Raw genomic sequence first — 21,262 nt, forward strand, 5'->3', positions numbered from 1 at the left:
CAAATGCACTTCTCGACTTGGATATTGAAGTGGTTCAAGGCCCCTTTAAGTACTGTACTTTTCGGTACAGTTGTTCGTGCATAAGGCGGCCCACTTAATAAAAGAAAATATGAGAATAAATTTTCTTGGTGTTTGCATCAGTAAAGTAGAATAGAAGAGTGATAATTCACAATTCTTCTGCTTCTTCTTATTATTATTATTATTATTATCATTGCTGTCAACTATTATTATTTTTTTCATGCCCCACAGCTCCCGCTAACTTGTCAGCGAAGAACATTGACCCAACCAGCGTTATTGTTTCATGGCAAGCTTTGAGCCCTGTGCGAAGCTTTGTGGTAAGTTCTAGTACGATGGCTTTAAATGATGCATTCCGAGAGCAATATTTACCGGGTGCTTCCCATATAGAGCAGTGACAACTTGTTGACTGGTGAAGAAACATTTTTACTGCTCGCAATGCCGACAGAGTCAGCGGGTCACCTAAGTCCCTCTAACCCAAACTTTCCAGCTCATTAGGTTGGTTCCAAGGTAGCTAACAACATAAAGTTAGCTTCATCCCCACATCTAACGCTTCGAAATTTCTTGAAACTTTCTCCGTATTAGCTGGGACACACCTACGTTTGACGACTTTTTATAATCAGAGTCAGTTACGCACCATATAGCTGTTGACGGAGAAGCAAACAAGCAATACAAGAAGGAATTAGACGTTATGCGAAGAGAGAACAGTAACAAAAACGCAAAAAAAAGAAGAAAAAAGAAAACGTTTACAACTATTTGGGTGCATCTTATCCCCAAACAATAATCCTCGTCTATATGGCTTGCGTTTCCTTTCCTGTAAACTTTACGTTCACTACTTTCCTGTCGTGAATGCTATGTCACACTGATAACGTGCATGCCCTTCGCTGCCTGGAATTAGCGGGGGGCCATCAATAAAGGAAATCAACGCAAGATAGATGACTAGTATTGTTTGGGGACGAAAGGGTGCAAACTTGTTTTTTTACAGTTAAGATGGCATCGGCTCGAAATTTTGCAGTAAAGCTGTTAATGTGTGTTTCACGGTTGTTCTTGTGCGACAGCGGCAAAGGCTCGCCAGCGACGACGTGGTTGGTGAGAACGGTTTAAAAAAATGGGCGGAGGCTCAAGCTTCGCCTTTAAGAGTGGAACACAATAGCATTCAAAGATCCTTGAATGACTGTCAGGCTTCCCGGCAACTGCAGCTTTCTTTTTTCTCCAACTTCGCCTGACTTCGCCTCCACGTGCGGCTGCCGTAAAGCCCCTCTACTTTCGGAAAATTACCGCCATCCTTTGAACAACGCCGCTTCTATGTCTCCTGTATCTCCGATTGGACGATGGATGGATGCAAAACTTCAATGAAAGCCCTGAGGTACGCGACGATATATTTCATTTTACAGCGTAAGCTGTTATGGGTTCATTCCAACAGTCGTTACGCGTCACGTACAGCTATCACGTATCGCGTAACAGCTGTCGCCGTAATCGCGAAAAAAAGTACGCGATTACCGCCGGGATCAAACCCGCGCCCGCTGCGTGGGAGCCGGATACTCTACCACTGAGCCACGGAAGCGCTTGCTATCGTAGCGCGGTAAATACCCGTATACAAGGCAAGCGCGCAGGCGGAGACGACTCTAGCCTCCGCCAGTATGGTGGCGCCATCTAGGTAAGATGCCTGCAAACGCAGCGTCCTCAGGCGCAGACGACGATATGCGATTCAGACGAGGCGCGCAATCAATGCGCTCCCGAGCTGCCGAGCCTCCGCCAGTATGGTGGCGCCATCCAGTTAAGGTGCTTGCAAACGAGGCGCGCCCGATATGCAAGTTGCAGTTGTAAGGCTTGATCGGGCTGAGCAGGCTGCTGTACAGAGAGCATTACAAGCCGCAACTCGCCGTCGACGCCGGGCGGACAGTTCAGATCGTTCTCGTCAAAACGCGGCGAACAGACTGCCGCGAAGACCCTGTTGTTGCGATGCCGCGAAGACCCTGTGACTGTGCTGCGTGTGCAGCGCAGGCCGGTGACATTTTTTTCCGCCTCAGAGCCATGTCGAAAGTCCCTCTGCGCAGCCACCGTCGCCGCCGGCCACAACAGCGCGCCCGGACTGAAAGTTTTAACGGGAACTTTCGAGGGGGCAGCACCCTCGACTTGCTTTCGCAAGCAAACAGCGGAGCTGATGGGCACCTAGCTAGTCCTGGCTTTTGGGCTAGGCTAAACACTACCAAGTCATCCCCAGCATTTTCCAGAATTTATTGACTATTTGTCGATCATCGACTAGCTATTTATTCGCAATCGATTGTCTATCGATGACTGACTAAATTTAAGTAGTCCCAACTATGCTTAGCTAGACTTAGCCAGGCTCAGATAGTTAGTTACCAGGGGTATGTACCATTGCGTTTGAACCCTTTCTGCACGACCGCCAGGATCGGCCCACAGTTTTTGGGGACGACTAATTGAATAACGGCCGGTTTAAACAGCTCTGCTGCTCAAAGTAAAGAAAAAAACAAGCGGTTTATGGGAGGACACGGCGGAGGAAAGAGGAGATGGCGGTACTTTTCCAAAGGTAGAGGGGCTTTAGGATGCCGAGGAGGAGAGCGCCATCTAGATGGAATTTTTGCAAGGAGAAAACCGCGGCGCGCCTCTGTATGAGTGGTAGAAATGCTGGAAAAGGGGCTTGTGCTTGAGTTTCTGAGTATCAGTGCAATGTTTCAAATTACAATCCGACGCTATCATGCCTACGCTTCCGGCACCGATGCCCACGCCGGATTTTCTGCGACACGGGGCCCTTTACGCTGTCGCGTTAAAATGCTTTGCTGAGAAGGCGCAGCCGGACGCCGGCGTTGGCAACGAGCTGTAACAGCTGTAACCGCGACGTGACAGATTCCGCGCGTCGCGTCCATCGGTTATCGGCGTCGTTTTTATATCGCATGCGTACGGTCTTTTATTAAGAGGGTGCTTTAGCTCGTGGGTTCCTATCGAATTGAGCAGAAACGGAGATATGATGTTTCTAGGCAACCAATGCTCCGATGTTGATGAGGTTTGTTGCATTTAAAAGAAAATGTTCAAATATACTGAATGTAGAAAGCCAGCTTTTGATTTATCCAGTGAAAATGAAAACAACCCTATATCAAGTTGACAACATTCAAACGCGGCAAAAAAAACAAAAAAAAACAGCGATATCACAGTTATGCAAACTGCGCACATTACCATTCTGTGTTAATCAACTTTGTCCGGTTTAGAGACTAACGCGAACTAACTGAACGCATTGTGCATTGTTGTGAAGCATAGCCCCACTTTGTTAGTGGCACTTTTGCAAAACCCTCGTAAACACTGTAACCACTTCTCGTAAGCCGTAACTTTATTTACAAAATTTGTTCGCTTTAGATTCTCTAACACATGCAGTTACGAAGCTGCGATATCTGTTTTTTGTGAAGAGTTACGGCTTTGTAAACTTCATGCTTCTATTCTTCCGACAGTTTTTCCGGCATTACTTTTTCGTTATTCACGGTCCTAAGTGAAAAATCAGCTTCCTACAGGGGCTATAATTTAGGTTGTCTCTCAAACGCAACAGTTTCGTTGAAATCGGTCCTGGGGCTGTCTCATGAAAGCATTTCTGCATTTTACATGTATTTGAATAGGCGGCATTGGAGTTGTCCCAGTGCTAAACTTAAGAACAGCCAGCAACACGACCGTACTAGACTATAGGAAGGCGAAGCCAGATGCTGACGCCGATAGAACCGGCGCAGCATGCAAGAACATGCGGAGGATATAACGGGAAGTCTACAACTAATAAGCGCGGATATTGTGTAACAATTGAATAGGCTGGGGTATAGCGAAAGAATTGCACCGGATATCGTGAAACGCTTTCAAACTGTTGTGTAGATTGCAGACAGTGGCATAACTGAGCGTCAGCACATCCCGAGCTGATGAGAGCTGTTTTACAGCTGCGCTGTCTTTGACGAGCGCAGTGGGGCATGAAAGACAGCGAAGCGAGCGCGAGGAGGAAAGCGGAGGAGAACGGATGGCGAAAGCGTGAGAAGAAAAGCGTAGTGCCATGCAAGACGGGCTATGCGGCGACGATTGCTACGAGATGGCGCCAGAGTAGCGCGCGTCGTCTTGGAGGTCTGTCTTCGGCGACTGCTGTGAATCACACCCACGCGTCACCTATGCGCTGGCTCTTGCGATCTTCAAATTAGCGAAGCATTTGCGCTACACTTCGCTCCGTTTGCAACGTGCCGCACGAGACCGATTGTCCGCGCCAGCTAATATATCGCGAAATGAAACACGTACACAGCTGCGCTCAAATTTCGCCTTAGGCATCATAGGAATCGTCGGTCCATTTTTTGATGGCTCACTGAGAGAAAAGCCGGCGTCTGGCGTCTATAGTACGTTAAGTTACCGTAAAGTCCCTATATAAGAAAAGTACCGCCATCCTTTGATAAACGCCGCTTCTCTATCTCCTGTATCTCCGATTGGACGATGGTAGCGCGCGCTTTTCACTTCTTTATATTTTCTTTTTTCCGCCTCCGAGCCATGTTGAAAGTCCTCTGCGCAGCCGCAGTCGCCGGCGGCGGCGGCGGCGGCGCGCGCCCGGCCTGAAAGCTTCAACGTGGACTTTCTAGGTGTGCCACCGTCGACTTGGCTTTCGCAAGCAAAAAGTAAAGAAAAAAGCAAGCGCTTTAGGAGAGGAGGCGGCGGAGGAAAGAGTAGATGGCGGTACTTTTCTTATATAGGGACTTTAAGTTACCGTCGGCTGCGACGCCACGGCACGAGCGCTCTTCGACGGAGCAAAGCGGGCGAAACGGACACCAGCGCGCCGGCTGATATGTGAGGGGAGAGGACATCGCCGCGGCGATACGTCACCCTCGCCCTCGATCAAGGAAGCCTGTCTTATTCGCGCCTTCCTTGTCCGCGCAAGCTCTCGCCTGTGTTCTAACTGCGCCTCAGTAAATCAAAACGCGCCATGTGTCTCAACGCGCTCGTTTGCCCGAAAGCCCGCTCAGAAGCATTCAATTAGGCATTAATGAGTTCGCATTCCCAACTTATAAGAAGTGCTTCGGTGTCCGTTTTTTTTATGGCCTTGCATGACTTCATTTATTCACCTTTGCAGATTCAACGATCCTTTGACGCACCACTGCGTGCATGCGAAGTTGGACTTTGCCCCTATGACGACAATTCGTATACTGATGACCGATACTCTGCTGAAGGCACACGCCTCGAAACATTGACTGTTATGGTCGACGGAAGTTCACAGGAATCCTCATCCTACAGTCTGCCCCTGTTCAACGTATTGTCGTCTGTGAAGTACACAATTAAAGTCAAGGCATGTGGTTCCGAAGTGTGCAGCAGCGAGACAAACACGACATTTACAACTCCTCCTTCAGGTGAGATGGCGCATGTCTTGCAGGGAGCGTGAGTGTACTATTAGGCTGCACGCGGAACTTTTACGAAGCTCACAGCGCACATTGTGCGCAACGTTACAAACTTACATTCTTCTACATAAAGGCCGACATTTTCACTACTTTTCAGGACCAAAAGAAGGACGAAAAAAAAAACATATTAGGTTTTTTTTTAGAGAAAACACGGGGAATGCGGGAGATGGAAATTCAAGACGACGAGCAACACGAGAAAAATTTGAGAGCAGGAGAAAACGTTTCGGCAAGTGGACTTGTCTTTTTCAAGGACAAGTCCCCTTGTCGAAATGGTGGCTCCTGCTCTCACCTTCTTCTCGGGTTTTTTAGAGTGTTATAGTATACCATGATAGTGATCAAGTTTTGTGAAACACATTTTCCTGGTTAAAGTCAGCAGAAAAAGGTGTGACTGTGCAATAACAATTAAAAAAAGAGCATCTCTGAAATTGTGACGCCAAGAACAGAATTCCATTGACGACTGGTAAAATTACAGTGCATAGCTGTCTCGGAATGGCTCAAGCATACCCATTTCTATAGCTAAAAATACAGAGAAGCGCAGCAAATGTGCTTCTGCCCACGAAGAGTTACTACATACGTCCTGCACTCGCACCTCGAGTACACGTCTATGCTTCGCGGTGGTGACGGGAACCCCAATCTTGTCTTGCGTGTGCACATAGATTTATTGCGATATAAATTATAGGGGCACTCCAGGCGAACTTTCGCCGTCGTCCTCACCTTGATGTCGGGATAAAGTCCAAGTGCGATAACATCTTCGTCCGCCGCTCGCGCCGTGTTCTGTAGGTATAAGGCAGCGCGTACCGGAGCAAGCCGAGAAGGATAGTGGCTTGATGCGCGGTGTATTCCCGCTCTCCCACTGTTGCGCGCGCAGTGGGCTGAGGGAGGGGGGGGGGGGAAGAACTAGGAGGGAGCGTCAGGCGATTCCGCTAGCCTCGGCAACCCAACCTCAGCTGAAGCCGCCCCCCGCTCTCCGGGGCCTTGTGTCTTATAGGTAGGAATTGGCCCACATTGTTGCCGGACCATTCGTGATTGTTTGGTACGTGGTAACGTTTGGTGGCGAATGAATTATGGGGTTTTACGGGCTAAAACCACGATCTGATTATCAGGCACGCCGTAGTGGGGACTCCGGAAATTTGGACCACCTGGGGTTCTTTAACGTGCACCTAAATCTAAGTACACGGGTGTTTTCGCATTTCGCCCCCATCCAAATGTGGCCGTCGTGCGGGATTCGATCTCGCGACCTCGTGCTCAGCAGCCCAACACCATAGCCACAGAGCAACCATGGCGGGTCGTTTAGTGGCGCCTGCCGTCAAAGGCATGGAGGCACGTAGGAAGTATTATGCGTGGAATTCATCTACCGCGGGCGTCGTTCTTCGCGTCAAATGCGTTGCCTTGAAACGTGAAGAAAGACTGGAGCCAGACCCATGACGCATAATTTTCAAAGCTTCCCTTGCTTTTGCCACCGCACTTATTCAGCGCTCTCACATTGAAACCCGCCAGAGTATGCCCGAGATGGTCTATTATTTCGTCAAGTCAGCTGTTGGGTACCTTAAACTGCGGTGCGTATTCTCTTGCTAATTTTTGTTTCGCTGTCTAGCACCTACATAGGATGAGACGTGATGCTTCGCGGGATAGTTATTTGTCGCGTGTTTGCTTAGTAAAAGGTTGTGCGGTGCGTCTTTCATTGTGAAATAAATAAATAGCATTAGCCTGCACTCTAAACGCCGAAGTCGTCGCCTTTCCTTGATTTACGCGCACTATTTTGTAAGACGTCGTTACGCTGTTGAGACACGCCTATTGAGTTGTCGCCGTCTGTTGAACGACAGAAGGCATTGAGCAGCAGGGTCCCCTGCTCGCCAGCCAGTTGTTGGTTACAAGAGGGCACGAATACTTTGCACACGGGAAATCAGTCGCTGTAGACCCCGGACGCTCGCTTGATCGCTTGAACATGTGTGCGGGGGCGAAATACATCATTGGTTCCCAAAGGTTGTCCCTAAACGCGACGAATCGCCGTCCAAAGGACGGCTTGGTTGCCTTCACACGTTTGCAGGGCGAAAGGTTTGCTCGTTTCCTTGAAACCTTCCCGAAACGCCACCAGTCGTTCTTGAGGTGGTCCTCCCGGGTTGTAGGGCACAATATCGGTTATCCGACGCCTTCGTTCGCTACAGCCTTCGCGACTGTGTGCTGCTTAAGCAGCGAGCCGCGTGGTTGTTCGGTGCGTTACCAGACTGATACAATACGGACTCGACAGCTTTACACACTTGAATTCCTTCACTAACTTTGGCGTGCGTTTGCCATGCCTACTATGTGCGCATATTCCGGCACCCCCGCAGCAGGCGCAGCCAGAGCGAGCCGAGTAAATCTACCGCTTGCCTATCATGTGAGGGCTATATTTACCATCATCCCATTTCTCAATTTTTTTATTGTGGTAGCAATTATACGGGCACTATAGGCAAAATTTCGTCGTAGTCGCCGTGAGGTTCCCTTTAATGTCCACGGGCGATAATATCATCGCCGCGGGCCATACGTTGTATGTACGGCTGAAAGCATGCGACAGTGAGCAGGGAATCGCGGCTTAAATCACTATGCACTATAGGTTGCAACGAAGAATATTTCCGACCCCGAATAAAAAACTAACCAAAGGTAATGACCGCATTCTTAAAGCACTGAAAACCCAGCACTTTCCCCACCCATCTAGAAACTACCACTTCACCACCTACATGTCCTCTCCACTTTGCCACTTTTGTGGAGCACAGGACACCCTCTACCACATGGTAGGGGGCTGTACAGAATCACATTTTAGAGAATCACCCAATCAGCCCTTAGAGGATCACCCAAGCTTTGAAGAGCGCCCTAGCCAGCTCCACCCTCGCAAGCCAGCGCCAGCTATAGTATCGAAGGCTGTGGACGCGGCAAAAGCCTATGGTTTTCTGGAAAGGGGAGACCACCCCGAAGACAACTGGTAAAATAATCTCTTAATAAAGATGTTTATTCTCTCCCTTGCGCACACAAGGGCGGGAAGCGGGAAGGAAGCGCAGCCTTCCAGTCGCGCACAACGCTCCGGAGGGAGGGACCGGCAGCACCTTACTGCGGCCGCACGTTGCGCCGCGCCGGAAGTCTCCGGGGGAGGGTGGGCAGGTGGAGGGGCCACCATAGAGTTAGTATACAGACTCTAGAGGTAGAGTGTACTAGAAGCTTTTGAGTGGCGCGAGCGCCTGCCTCAGCGCGGCCGTTTCAGCGTGGAATGATGCGGTGGCGCTGGCGTCGACCAATCTACCAGCGCGGATGGCTGGCAGGCGTTCCGCGTACATGTTCGTACCTCTCCGTCGAGCCTAGGATGATCTTTTTCATTCTTTGTTATACCCCCTTTTCCAAAAATGTTAATGCAAATAAATATTATTTGACATTATTGTTGCTGAAGTTGCCGCCGACTGTGTTGCAGCTTGAAGTAGCGTAGCACATCGTACCGCATAACGAGCGCTCCCCCCCCCCCCTTTTTTTTTTTACAGTGTACAGTTACACGAGATACCAGCTAGCCGGCACACATCGGAAGCCTCCCTCATCCCCCCCCCTCCCCTCGAAAAAAAGAAAAAAAGCAATGTGTTGCATATAAGACGAAGAACTCGCCAGTTCCACGTAAAACACCAATGTTGGAATCAAATAAAGGGCGCGTTGCTTGTGGTTGCGTTCACTCACAACAAAAGCAAGCTTTATTGACAATGTCACTGTCTGAAGAACAGCAGAGTTTTTCCAGAGCACCCTATCATTTTAAAATATGGGAATGCGTTTATTGTTGTAGGACCCACAAAAATGCACATACGTAATGCTGCAGAAAAACGCCTTCAGTGAAACATAGCAGTGCAAGATTTCGAGAGTTTAAAGGCAACACCACTGCAAAGTCCTATTAACAATCGCATACTTATACAAACAATACATTTGCAATTAAACATGATAAAAAGAATAAAATTATAGAGCCAGGATACACAATATAACATAAAACAAAACAGAATAGCAGAGCTTAGGTTGTCCTTGTAAAATGCATTTAAATAAATAAAAATGTTATTATGGTTGCAAAATTGTTTAAACCGACTCTAAAGTGGAACAATGAATCAGCTTAGTTCGAGTAATTGTGCTCCGAGAACCCTAAAGCTGCTAAATTAACCATCACAGGTTTAGTAATACAAAAAGATTCAAGATGAAATTTTATTTTCAGATTTTGCGTCAGAGTTTGCACGTTCTCTTGCTTACAAACCTCTTCTCAGAAAAATCATCTCTCTTCTTGGTGACCCTTAAAAAAATTAATAGTAATAAAATATGCTCAAAAACTGACATCCTTTTTATGCCAATGCAGCAATTTATAGCCTACTCAATTTCAGGTGCTGCTGTGCGCTTCTTCGTTTTTCATCTCGCGACTTGTTCAGACCCAGTTTCTGCTGCTCCACAACAGAGTGGGACGCTTGCAACAAGCTGCAGGGCATCTGGGGCCTCTTGAACCATTACTAAACTAGACTTGCTGATTAGTTTGTCTTGCACGAACGCTTCACATTCCACGCTTCCGTTGTTTGCACTGCTGAAGAATACGGCTCGTTCAATGGAAAGTTCACGCGTGCTAGAATTCAGTGAGCACGCTACGTATGACACGCCGTCAAACCCGGGAAACTCGTGCAACGCCCATGATTTTGACGGTAGGTCAAGCCCACGAAGGTCGTCGAGAGTGACAACCGCTTCAGACGAGGGACTTGAGCTTGCCTTGTCAGCTTCGTCGCTACCTGCAGAAGTTGCACAGTTAGTGTCCACAAGCACCTGCGCAGGAGTGCTAATGCGGCGCCGCTTCCTGTTGTCGTTCTCAGCCGGCACACCCTGATGCCACCGCTTTGTTTGGGTCCGTGGAGCCGGAGTTTTCAGCGTCAGATATGCAGGCAGGTTGGGCAAGATCGTCGGGACTGCATCAGGGGCAAGCATCGGCGTTCCCCTAGGAATACGGACTTCAACACCATCGATCACATGCACGTAGTCTCTCACAATGAAATGCGGTTCGAAGTGTAACTCGCACACGGCAAAATCGGCGTCAAGCGGTTTGTCAAGCCGATGGAGGTTCCGCTCCCAAAGAAGTCGTCGTTCTTCGTCTTTCGGGGCCTTAAAAAGGGATAACTTTCGACTTTGTTGCACACGCGGATATCCAGTTGTGCAACCTGGCGCGTAACAATGGTTTAAACGCTGTTTTTTTTGCCATTACGCGACCAAAACAGAGATGCCGACTACAGAGGCTACCATGCCGCCGAGCAAACCTGGGTAGATTGGGCGATGGCAGCGCCGCCGCTACTTTCGCCACAAGTTGGGCAAGGGGCAAGCAAGGGAACAGCGCTCCGGTCGCGCCACTCAAAAGCTTCTAGTACACTCTACTAGAGGAAAAGTTGGGTGAAAAAAACGGGAACCGCAAAGACACCGCCATGTTGCTACGACTGATTTTTGTAGCACTAAAAATATTCAAAATATTATGTAAATGCAAGCATTTGCACGTAGCGCGTAGGCACGGACAACGTTTGACGTTCACTTCGTACATTTTTTTTTCAGAATGATCGGATGGCTATTTGAAAAATTTTGATTTAAAATTTACGGTGCTTTAAAGGCGGCGTTTGCAGGTGCCTTAACTAGACGGCGCTACCATACTGGCTCGGGATTGCGTTGATTGCGCGCCTCGTCTGAATCGCATCTCGTCCTCTGCGCCTGCGCGCCTGCATAGGGTAGCAACATGGCAGCGCCCTTGCGATTCCAGATTTCAATACATGGGCGCTATGAGGCAGTTTTCCTCTAGAGTTGGTTATATTAACCATCTGGGGGCCACGCTTTGCTGCGGTCGCGCGCTGCCGCCGTACCGGAAGGCTTCGGGGAGAGGGGGGGGGGGGGGGGGCGTTCTGCGCCGCGAGCAGCCGCCCGCGCGGCTGTATCTTGAAAGCCATCTGCGGCGAGAGCAGAGTCCGCCCTCCCTGTCTTTTCGCGGCTAAGATCACGTTGATTCGAGCGCTGGCACGAAGCTCGATTCGCTCGCTCTTGCTGCTGCGCTGATTCACTCCACTGTTTTGATAGCCAGTTTAGCCGCGGTCATCGAGTGAGATGCGTTCACGTTTGGTTGGCGCGTGTTATACCATGCTTGTTAGTTTAGTTAGTATGCCTATGCTTACAAGCTTGTACTGCCGATGGAATTACTATGCTTACGTTGTATAGCTGTCCACTAATTTGCTATCCCAAGCGATGCTTCGCCTGTAGGGAGAAACTGCGATTTTTTTACGACAAGGCTTCAAGATTGTCACGTGATGCTCCCTCCTAGAGTTTTCCTTCCTCCATGTTGGAGGCAATCAGTGGGGTGAAAAATCTAGGTGCGCCAAGATGGCTGGTGGCTACGTGCACGTTGTGTTCTTGCGCGCCAAGTGTTGGATGTCACGTAATCCATTTCGGAATTTTTTTACGCGAGAGGCAGCACGACGCGTTCGCTCGCCGCTGCTGCGGCTCTTCATCAGGCCAGCGTTCCGACAGCGAGAGAGATCCCTTTATATGTGCCTGCGTGGGTAACATCACACTTTTTTAATTTATTTGGTAAGCAAATGTTCATTGAAATTTATATGGCCGCTAAAACTTTAACCCTTGTAATTCGTGTGGTTGTCTAATACTTTGCTGTCGTTATCAATGCGTCGCTTTTAAGGCGATACGGCGACATTTTTGAGCGTTTTAAAAATGCCGATATCATGTATTTGTGCGATGATTGTCTTGGATTATTAAATATTGTAGAATCCAGTCGAAATGACAATGTTTCCTTACAAAGCTCCATAACAATGTCATCCATCAGAATGTGAGCGATAATAATCAATAATATAATGCTAAGATAATTTATTAATCATATTTTAACACACGTCTAAAGGAAGCAAACTTAATTGTGCATTGGAAGTCAGCTACTATTTGAAGCATAACTATTTACTGTCGAAACTTGCTGCCTAGTTAAAGCTCATTCTTTCGGCTGTTGGCTTGTCGCAAATGGTGCCCTATTTTATCGGCGAAGGATGTGTGCCATTGTGTACCATCGGAATTTAGCATAAAGATGACTTAGTTGTTACTTTCCGCATTGTTTGTACATTTGTGCTGGTCTGTGTCACCTCTTTACTTCATTGCGCATCGGGAGCAAGCCGTTTATTCTGCGCAAACAAAAAATAAACGTTCCATAGGTTGTGTGCCTTGTGATCACCTTCATTTCTGTCGGTTGAGATTAGCACTGGTTCGACGAAAAGCGGACTCAACATGGACCATGAAGCGCATTGTTTTTCTGTTTGGAACTATATCGTAATGTAGTTTTTCCACAGTGCAGACACATTATTTGATGTCTTCGGATTTTCAATAAAACACAATTTGTAAAAACACAACTAGCCATCGAGGTGCTTTGACCCGGAATCTCCGTCTGCAAATGAAGTAAAGAAGTACAGACCGTATGAGATTTTTCCCCTTGAAGGAAAACAATTTTACCTAACAGCTCTAAACTGTTCAGGTGTTCGCAGGAGCAGGAGCTCTAAACTGTTCAGGTGTTCGCAAAAGGCACATGCCAACATAATGCTTCTTCACTATAGAGTTTTTTAAAGGAGTGCCTGTCGAACTTCAGTGAAATTAAGGAATATTTACCTTGTGCAAAGTGTGAGTCTTCATTCTTACGTCCGTAAAATGATTTCTCAGGAAGAAAGCACAACTTTCTAAAAGCATTGTTACAGTGTATAGAAGAGTTTCTCGAAATAGAGTGATCGAAGTGATAGAACACGGTTTAGTGTATGTTAGTTCAGTGTTGAGTTGAATGATGAATAATGTTGAATAATGAAAACCTTCTTCAGGAAGCGCAGCAACAGGAAGTCGACCTGGAAAGGCCATAATGGAAAAACAAGGAATGAAACAGATTTCATACTCTCTGCTGATCCCAGCATTGGGCAGGATGTAGAAGTGTTAGGTAGGGTAAAGTGCAGTAACCATACGTTAGTGAGGTTTAGGATTTCTCTCAGTTTGGAGAGAGAATAAATAAAACCAGCCAAGAAGAAACAGGCCAACCTAGACACAGTGAGGGTAAAAGCAGACCAATTCAGGCTGGTGCATGCAAACAAATATGCAGCTTTAGATAAGGAAGATGAAGACAACATCGATGTAATGAATGAAACCATAGCTAGACTGATCTCAGAAGCAGCATTTGAAGTGGGAGGTAAAGCACCAAGGCAACCAGTTGGTAAGCGCTCCCAAGTAACATAGGACCTAATAAAGAAACGGCAAAACATGAAAGAGTCAAACTTGAGAGACCAGATAAAGTTCGCTTAACTGTTAAAACTAATGAACAAGAAGAAAGCAAGGGATATACGAAATTATAACGTGTAAAAAATGAGGAAGTAGTAAAATATGGACGCAGCATGAAATCAGTGAGAAGAAAAATTGGCATACGACAAGGCAAGATGTATGCACTGAAAGATAAGCAGGGTAATATCATCAGCAATTTCGATGACATAGTAAAAGCAGCGGAAGAATTCTATTGTGACCTGTACAGTGAGCAGAGCAGCCAAGCTACTTTCATTAGAAGTAGTGATGAACAGGACACAGAGGTTCCTTCTATTACTAGCAAGGAAGTTAGAAGGGCCTTGCAAGGCATGACCAGGGGAAAAGCTGCTGGAAAAGTTGGAATAACTTTCGATTCAATCAAAGATGGAGAAGATATCATGCTTGGAAAGCTTGCGGCCCTTTACACGCAATGCCTCAGGACTTCAAGTGTATCAGAGAGCTGGAAGAACGCCAACATTATACTAATCCATAAGAAGGGAGACGTTAAAGAATTGAAGAATTATAGACCCATTAGGGCTTGCTTTCAGTATTGTATAAAATATTCACCAAGATAATTTCCAATAGAATCAGGGCAACACTTGACTTCAGCCAACCAAGAGAACAGGCTGGCTTCAGGAAGGGATATTCTACGATGAATCTTATCCATGTCATCAATCAGCTAATTGAGAAATCTGCGGAGTACAATGAACCTCTCTATATGACTTTCATAGATTATGAAAAGCCATTTGATTCAGTAGAGATACCAGCAGTCATAGAGGCATTGCGTAATCAAGGAGTACAGGACGCATACGTGAATATCTTGGCAAATATCTACAAGGGTTGCACAGCAACCTTGGTTCTCCACAAGAAAAGTAGGAAGATACCTATCAAGAAGTGGGGTCAGGCAAGGAGACACAATCTCTCCAATGCTATTCACTGCATGCTTAGAAGAAGCATTTAAGCTGTTAGACTAGGCAGGCTTAGGAGTGAGAATCAACGGCGAATATCTCAGCAACCTTCGGTTTGCAGATGACATTTTCCTATTCAGCAACAATGGGAATGAATTACAACAAATGATTGAGGAATTTACCGAAAAATTGTAAGAGTGGTTTTGAAGACTAATTTGCCGAATACAAAGATATTGTTCAATAGCCTGGCAAGGAAACAAGAATTCAGGATCGCCAGTCAGCCTCTAGAGTCTGTAAATGAGTTACTCACAGGGGACCCTGATCACGAGAAATAAATTTACAGAAGAAGAAAATTGTGTTGGAGTGCATACGAGAGGCCTTACCAAATCTTGACTGGGAGCTTAGCAATGTCGTTGAAAAGAAAAGTCTACAATGATTGCATTCTACCGGTGCTAACAAATTGAGGCAGAAACTTGGAGGTTAACAAAGAAGCTCGAGAATAAGTTAAGGGTTACACAAAAAGCGGTAGAACGAAAAGTGTTAGGTCTAACTAAGAAACAGGAAGAGAGCGGTGTGGATTAGAGAGCAAACCGGGATAGCCGATATTCTAGTTGAAATTAGGAGCAAAAAATGGAGCTGGCAGGCCATGTAATGCGTAGGATGGAGAGGCCTTCGTCCTGCAGTGGACATAAATGTAGGCTGATGATGATGATGATGAGTGTTGATCGCATCAAAAACCGTTCTCTTGCAGTGATAAAAAGAAAGAAAACACGTTCCCACTGAGCGACATTGTTGTGGATTTCGTTGTATTTGGTAGCACGCAATCGCATCACATGTGACTTGAAAATTTTAATATTTATTTCATCATGCATCATAAGTATAGAAAGAGGTCCGGCAGTTACAGGAGCTGTCAGGGGGACCTCCTATTAGTAATATAACTATATAGTACTTAATACGTTATGGCAACATAGCACAGACAGACATGAGAGTATACATGATCTTAATCAAATACAAGAAAGGTGCTTACAATGATTGAAGTTCAAGTGAAATACAAGCAAATGAAATAGGTACTGCGAATGAATAAATAAAAATCTGGGGCCGAGTTCACAAAGCTTTTCGTTCTTAAGTGCTGTTTGCCATTGGTCAGCCGTCTTCGCTAATGATATGTCCAACACCACCATTGGCTGATACTTGCTTCTACGAGAACTTTTAGTGTAAGAGCACTTTTTGTGAATCCTGCCGTTGGTAAATGACACGTTATGGAAACATAGGAATCGAACATATCAAAAGAACACGAGGTTAATGTAACAGGTAATTAAAACAATAATATGCTTACAATATGCGAAGTACAAGTGAAATATATACCATGCGACAAAACACTTAAACTTTCAAAAAAGAAGGAAGAAAAAAAAAGAAGACAATGGGAGATAGAAAACAAAAGTGATACATTAGGCAAATACAGAAGCATTGAACACTAAAATAAATTTGTATACAATATATGTTCATAGTAATGAGTCTGTAGCCAGTACCGTCATTAGTAAATATTTCTTTGTGTCTCTCGTGAATGGTAATGTGCGGCAGGCTTTAATATGAGGTGGTAGTTTGTTCCAGTATTTAGTGGCCCTAAAAAGGGCAGTAAACATTCTATAATTAGAGTTTATTCGAGGGTGTCAAAATTGCAGTTAGAGGAAAATCTCGAATTTTATTGTTCGTAAGAGCATATATAATAAATGTACCTAAAATGATTTAGTAATTTATATCAGGCATATTGGTAAAACCAACATGAGCTGGAGCATGTAACGTAATGGAAGTATTTTTGAGGAACCGAAAATTAGTAGTGCATGTGACATGTAAGTAGGCAAATTGATTATCATCAAGGCTTGCTTTGGTAAATCTTGTAGATGTACTGTGTACGCGGAATATGTGTTTCCCCAAACTAAAATGCAGTACTGTATTTCGCAATGAATAGATGCGTAATAAAGTGAAGTTCTTATGTGTTGTGGAAAATACGAGCTCGTTGAAATTAGTACTCGTATTACAAAAGCAATCTTTTTGAGACTATGTCAGCATGCAAATTAACCTTAAGTTGGCGGCCGAGTTTAACGCGAAGGAAGACAACTTCATGTGCAGGTGAAAGAAGATGACTTTGTAAGACGAGCGGTGGTGTGGGCGCGATGACATGTTTATGTGTATGAAAAAGCATAAACTGGGTTTTTGAAGGGTTGATGTGAAGTTTGTTACTTGTGCACCACGCAGATAAGTTGCTTAGGTCAGAATTTAGGCAGTTTATTACAATATTTATGCATTTGCTATTTGTATATATAGTGGTGTCGTCAGCATATTGTTTAGATGAAGTACTGGTTAAAGAGGGAGGAAGCTCATTAATGTACACGAGGAAAAGTAAAGGGCCTAAAAGCGAGCCTTGTGGGATACCCTTAGTGACTGATTTAGTACGTGAGAGTGAACGTTCGAAATTTAGAACTTTTTTTCTGTTAGTCAAATAACTGCGGATGAGCCAAAGAGCTGGGCCACGAATGTCCAGAGCTTCTAACTTGTAAGAAAGAATGTTATGACAGATGGTGTCAAATGCTTTACTGAAGTGAACGAAAACAGAGCCAGCAATACTGCCATTATAAAGGGCATGTTTCATTTTTCAGTGAATTATGTTAAAGCGACTTCAGTCGAATAACCTTTACGAAACCTGTGTTGTTCTGGCGAGAGAAGATTAAATTTGTGAATGTAGTTTGTTAAGCGGTTTACAAGTAGTTTCTCAATGACCTTGCTAAAAAAGGATAGCATGCAGATTGGGAGATAGTTTGAAATGAATTGTTTGTCATCTTTTTTTTCAATATAATAGTTATTTTACCATGAAAAATTTTAATTCGTCGGGAAAAAGCCTATTATGAATATGAAGTTAATAATGTGCGCGAGTACATTGGCAATATGCGATGATACTTGATTTTAGAAGGTTGTAAATCATCAAGGCCGGGACCTGTAGTTCGTAAACTAGCGATTGAATCGGATACTTCTTTAAGTGACGTAGGACACAAGTAAAATGAATAAGGGGCTTGCCTGAGTACTGGCTGTGGTATAGTGTCTGGTGAATGATCACGTGTAGGACGGAAAAACGTATTGAATTCACTTGCGATAGCAGTGGCGTCCGTTACTACCCTTAATTGTTCCTGTGTTAAGTTTGTTCCGTGTGCAGATTGATAAACACAGATGAAGAAAAGACCTAACGGTATCCCAGGTTTTGCGGGTACTATTTTTGTGTTAACGATTGTTTTCTCAAAGTAGTAACACTTGACTTCTTTCAAGAGTCTGGTAAGTGTAATAGAATAAGTTATGTACCGCGACTTCAAAGTTACATTAAAAGGTTGGTGTTTAAAGTTTTTCTGAAGCTTATCACATTTTTTTAATACTTTGTAAGAGGGATACTGTTATCCATGGGTTTATAGGGGCTGAGAGCCAGTGAGTATCCTGTGTCAGGCTCGTACACTCCGAGTACACGCTTTTAACTTTGTTGTTAGATTGTTCAAAAACCAGGATTGGGTCTGTGATAGAAAGAATCGGGTTCCAATTGATTTGTGCAATTTGTATAAGGAACTTAGTGGTGTGAAAGTTAGCTCTTTTTATGTTTAGTTGGTACGGTGGGTTAATAGATTTTAATAGAACGAACACGGGATAGTGTGCGTCGTGGGAACAGTGATTACGCCAGCACATTGCTCTAGGTGTAAGTTTTATAATACATGATCAATTTATGAGTGAGATCTGGACGGAGGACATCTTCTGGGTACGGTTATTATTGAATCGAGGTCATATCCTGCAAAGCAGATGGTGTAATTGTACCAATGAATATAAGCGGGGTTAGTAATATCTATGTTTATGTCACCGAGGGTGACGACAATATTGTTTTCGTTTGCAATGATGTTCAAGATAGCATTTAGTTGGCAACAAAAATTAGCGAGACAAGATTATGGGGAACGATATACTGATCCAGTTATTGTGTTTCTACTGTTAGCTAGAAGAAAGGATTTATCGAATTCCTAAAATACCTATTAGAATTAGACGTTAGCGCAAGAGAAAGATAGATCATGGCGACGGTCATGAGGTCCGCTACCCGTCTAGCCAGCTTTTCGTTTTCTTTTGTGAACGTTTTGTTGTCTGCACTCACAGCGTCATATTTTCAGTTAGATTATTTATACAGCTGGTTGATCATGTGCAAACTTTCACGCCTTTCTGCGATATCTTGCCGATGGGCGTCAACATCGCGAGCAAATTCTGCATTACGGGACAGCACTAAAAAACCGCGGCAATAACTAAGGCAGCAGTCGTGACAAAAGTTAAGAACAGAAACGGCAAATGCCGTATAAGAGCGAAGACTAACCTGCGCAACCAAAAAGTATGGCTTAGCGGCATTTCCTTGTTGCCACGGCTGCTGCTGCCAAGTGAAGCGCAGGACCAGGCCGATCTTTTTTTTTTGTTGTTGTTTTTTGTAGTGCTGGTGGCGCCACGGAGCGATCTCGTTCCGTGGTAGCGCTGTGAGATGTTACCAGGTGTCCGCGGTGATATATATTGGCGGTGCTAGTGGGTGTGAAGTCCACGTGCCAAGATAGCTGGATGCTTGTCACCACAATTGTGGTGCAAATCAGAGCTTGCCGATGACCATGCTTCATTCTCCACAACCAAAACGTACGGCTTAGCGGCGTTTCCTTGTTGCCACGGCTGCTGCTGCTGCCAAATCGGTGATTTCTATGCCTAAAGTTTCAACATACTGCAAATACAAGGATGTCGCTGCATTAGTCCTTCTAATGCGAAGCGCTGAGTAATGGTTCAGTATGGTGTAGCATTGGGCGAGTTGATTTTCCATTATGATGATCAGCGCGCAGCGGAAGGCGCAAGCACACAAGGAGACGAGGATGGGCTCCGTGCTGAACAATGCTCGCCCACGTCTCCTTGTGTATTTTCGTCTCCAGTCATTCGCTGATCGTTATAATACTGATCAGTGGTTTAATGTGGAAATCGGCCTGGGTCCCCATCACTAGTGCCTTTTGCGGTCATGCACAAGAATATAATCAGACACCATCATATGCTAATCTTGAAGATCTAATAATATATATATATATATATATATATATATATATATGAGAATGCATAACAATAAAAAAAGCATCGTAGGTCGTGACGCTGGATGAAAAACGGCATGCTCCTAGTCATCCCAAGCGTGGTTGCAACGTTGTCAGCTTCGGGGGTGGGTTCGTCGGCGCTGCCTGATGTAGACGCTTGGACGGCCGCTACTGCTAAAACCTACCTTGAACCAAACGAAACCATGAGAGTCTGGAAAACATGCAGGGGCGGCTTCTCCAATAATTCACCGTGCCGGTCGCTTGAGCGGGAAAAAAAGGAGTACACAGTGTCAGACAACGTTGAATTGCAAAGGCTGACTTCTTGACGTCGTCCTTCGGCCTAAACTTCACGATCGGGCCCTCCACGCCTGTGGCGCACAATCGCGATCCAAGTTGCCCGTATCATGAAGCACGCAGGGCGGTGGCATGGTAATCGCGTAGTGCTGAACCGAAATGTGGAGGGACATAGGAGAAAATCCCCATTTTTTTTGCCGCCAGAAGAACGAAAGAGAAAAAATAATTTCGGTGGCCGCACCATAAGTCTGTATTTACTGTTGACACTTGGGCATCTGCCAACAGGGATGGAGTGCGGCAAAAAGTGGATCACACATCAGAAAGATGAGAAGAATAAGAAAGAGCTTTAAAGCTTGAAAAGTTTGAAAGAGAAGCATTTACAACATTTACAATAATTACAGTCTTTTCAAAATCTGCGGAAGGTCCCAGTATCTTCCGAATATTCATTTCTAAGTTGTGAATTATATAGGAATTAAGAATCGGTTAAGTGTGCATTTTAAATGTCCCATCCATGTTGTGAAAGAACAAGATTAGGCAAAAATTCTGTTCTCTCCCTCAGACTGCTGTGCGTTTCCCGTTACTTACGGCAACTTCCTTTATTTAATGATTTTTTTGTGATTTTCGCAGCTATTCCCACGCCTGTAATCACGACCGTCCTATCGAACGACACCAGTTCCCTATACTTGGAATGGAACATCAAGCTCCCGCGGCACGCGCCAGAGCTGAACCCGGAGTTCGAAGTGACAGTGAAGGCGAATGGCTTCCACCGGCTCATCCAGACGGTCGAGAAGGCGATCACGATAGGGGATCTCACCTCAGGCGCAGAGTACGAAGTTCAGGTGCTGCTTTCTCTAGAGAGGACACCTGGAAAACGAGAATACGGCCGCCCTGCAAGAGCCATCGTAAGCACTTGGCCTCTTGGTAAGCAATGGCGCCCATACCGGGTGTTCAAAATGAAGCTTTACGGAATTTTTAAACATCGCATGCGGGAGGTAGCAAAATTCTTATTGGTGGGCTGGGTTATCTGAAGAGGCGGACAATAGTAGCGCGAGAAATCGAAACACAAATTCAAATAATTAACAAAAATTGACTAATGAACTTCTTAGTAATTACTTCACGACACATATTGCAATTTACGAACTGTAGTCGGTGAGTTTCCAAGACGCAT

General features: G+C 45.4%; 1 protein-coding gene across 2 annotated transcripts in view; it reads left to right on the top strand.

Moving 5' to 3' along the window:
* LOC119437298 (fibronectin-like) overlaps positions 1–21,262 on the top strand; it is an 84,707-nt gene that overhangs the window by 22,078 nt on the left and 41,367 nt on the right. For both annotated transcript variants that reach the window (XM_037704355.2, XM_037704356.2), the window contains exons 5-7: positions 250–335; positions 5,114–5,387; positions 20,722–21,015. In XM_037704355.2, coding sequence (XP_037560283.1) covers positions 250–335; positions 5,114–5,387; positions 20,722–21,015 — 654 coding nt within the window. The remainder of the gene's footprint in view (positions 1–249; positions 336–5,113; positions 5,388–20,721; positions 21,016–21,262) is intronic.

Source organism: Dermacentor silvarum, chromosome 1 (assembly GCF_013339745.2).
Source record: "Dermacentor silvarum isolate Dsil-2018 chromosome 1, BIME_Dsil_1.4, whole genome shotgun sequence".
NCBI classification, from domain to species: domain Eukaryota; kingdom Metazoa; phylum Arthropoda; class Arachnida; order Ixodida; family Ixodidae; genus Dermacentor; species Dermacentor silvarum.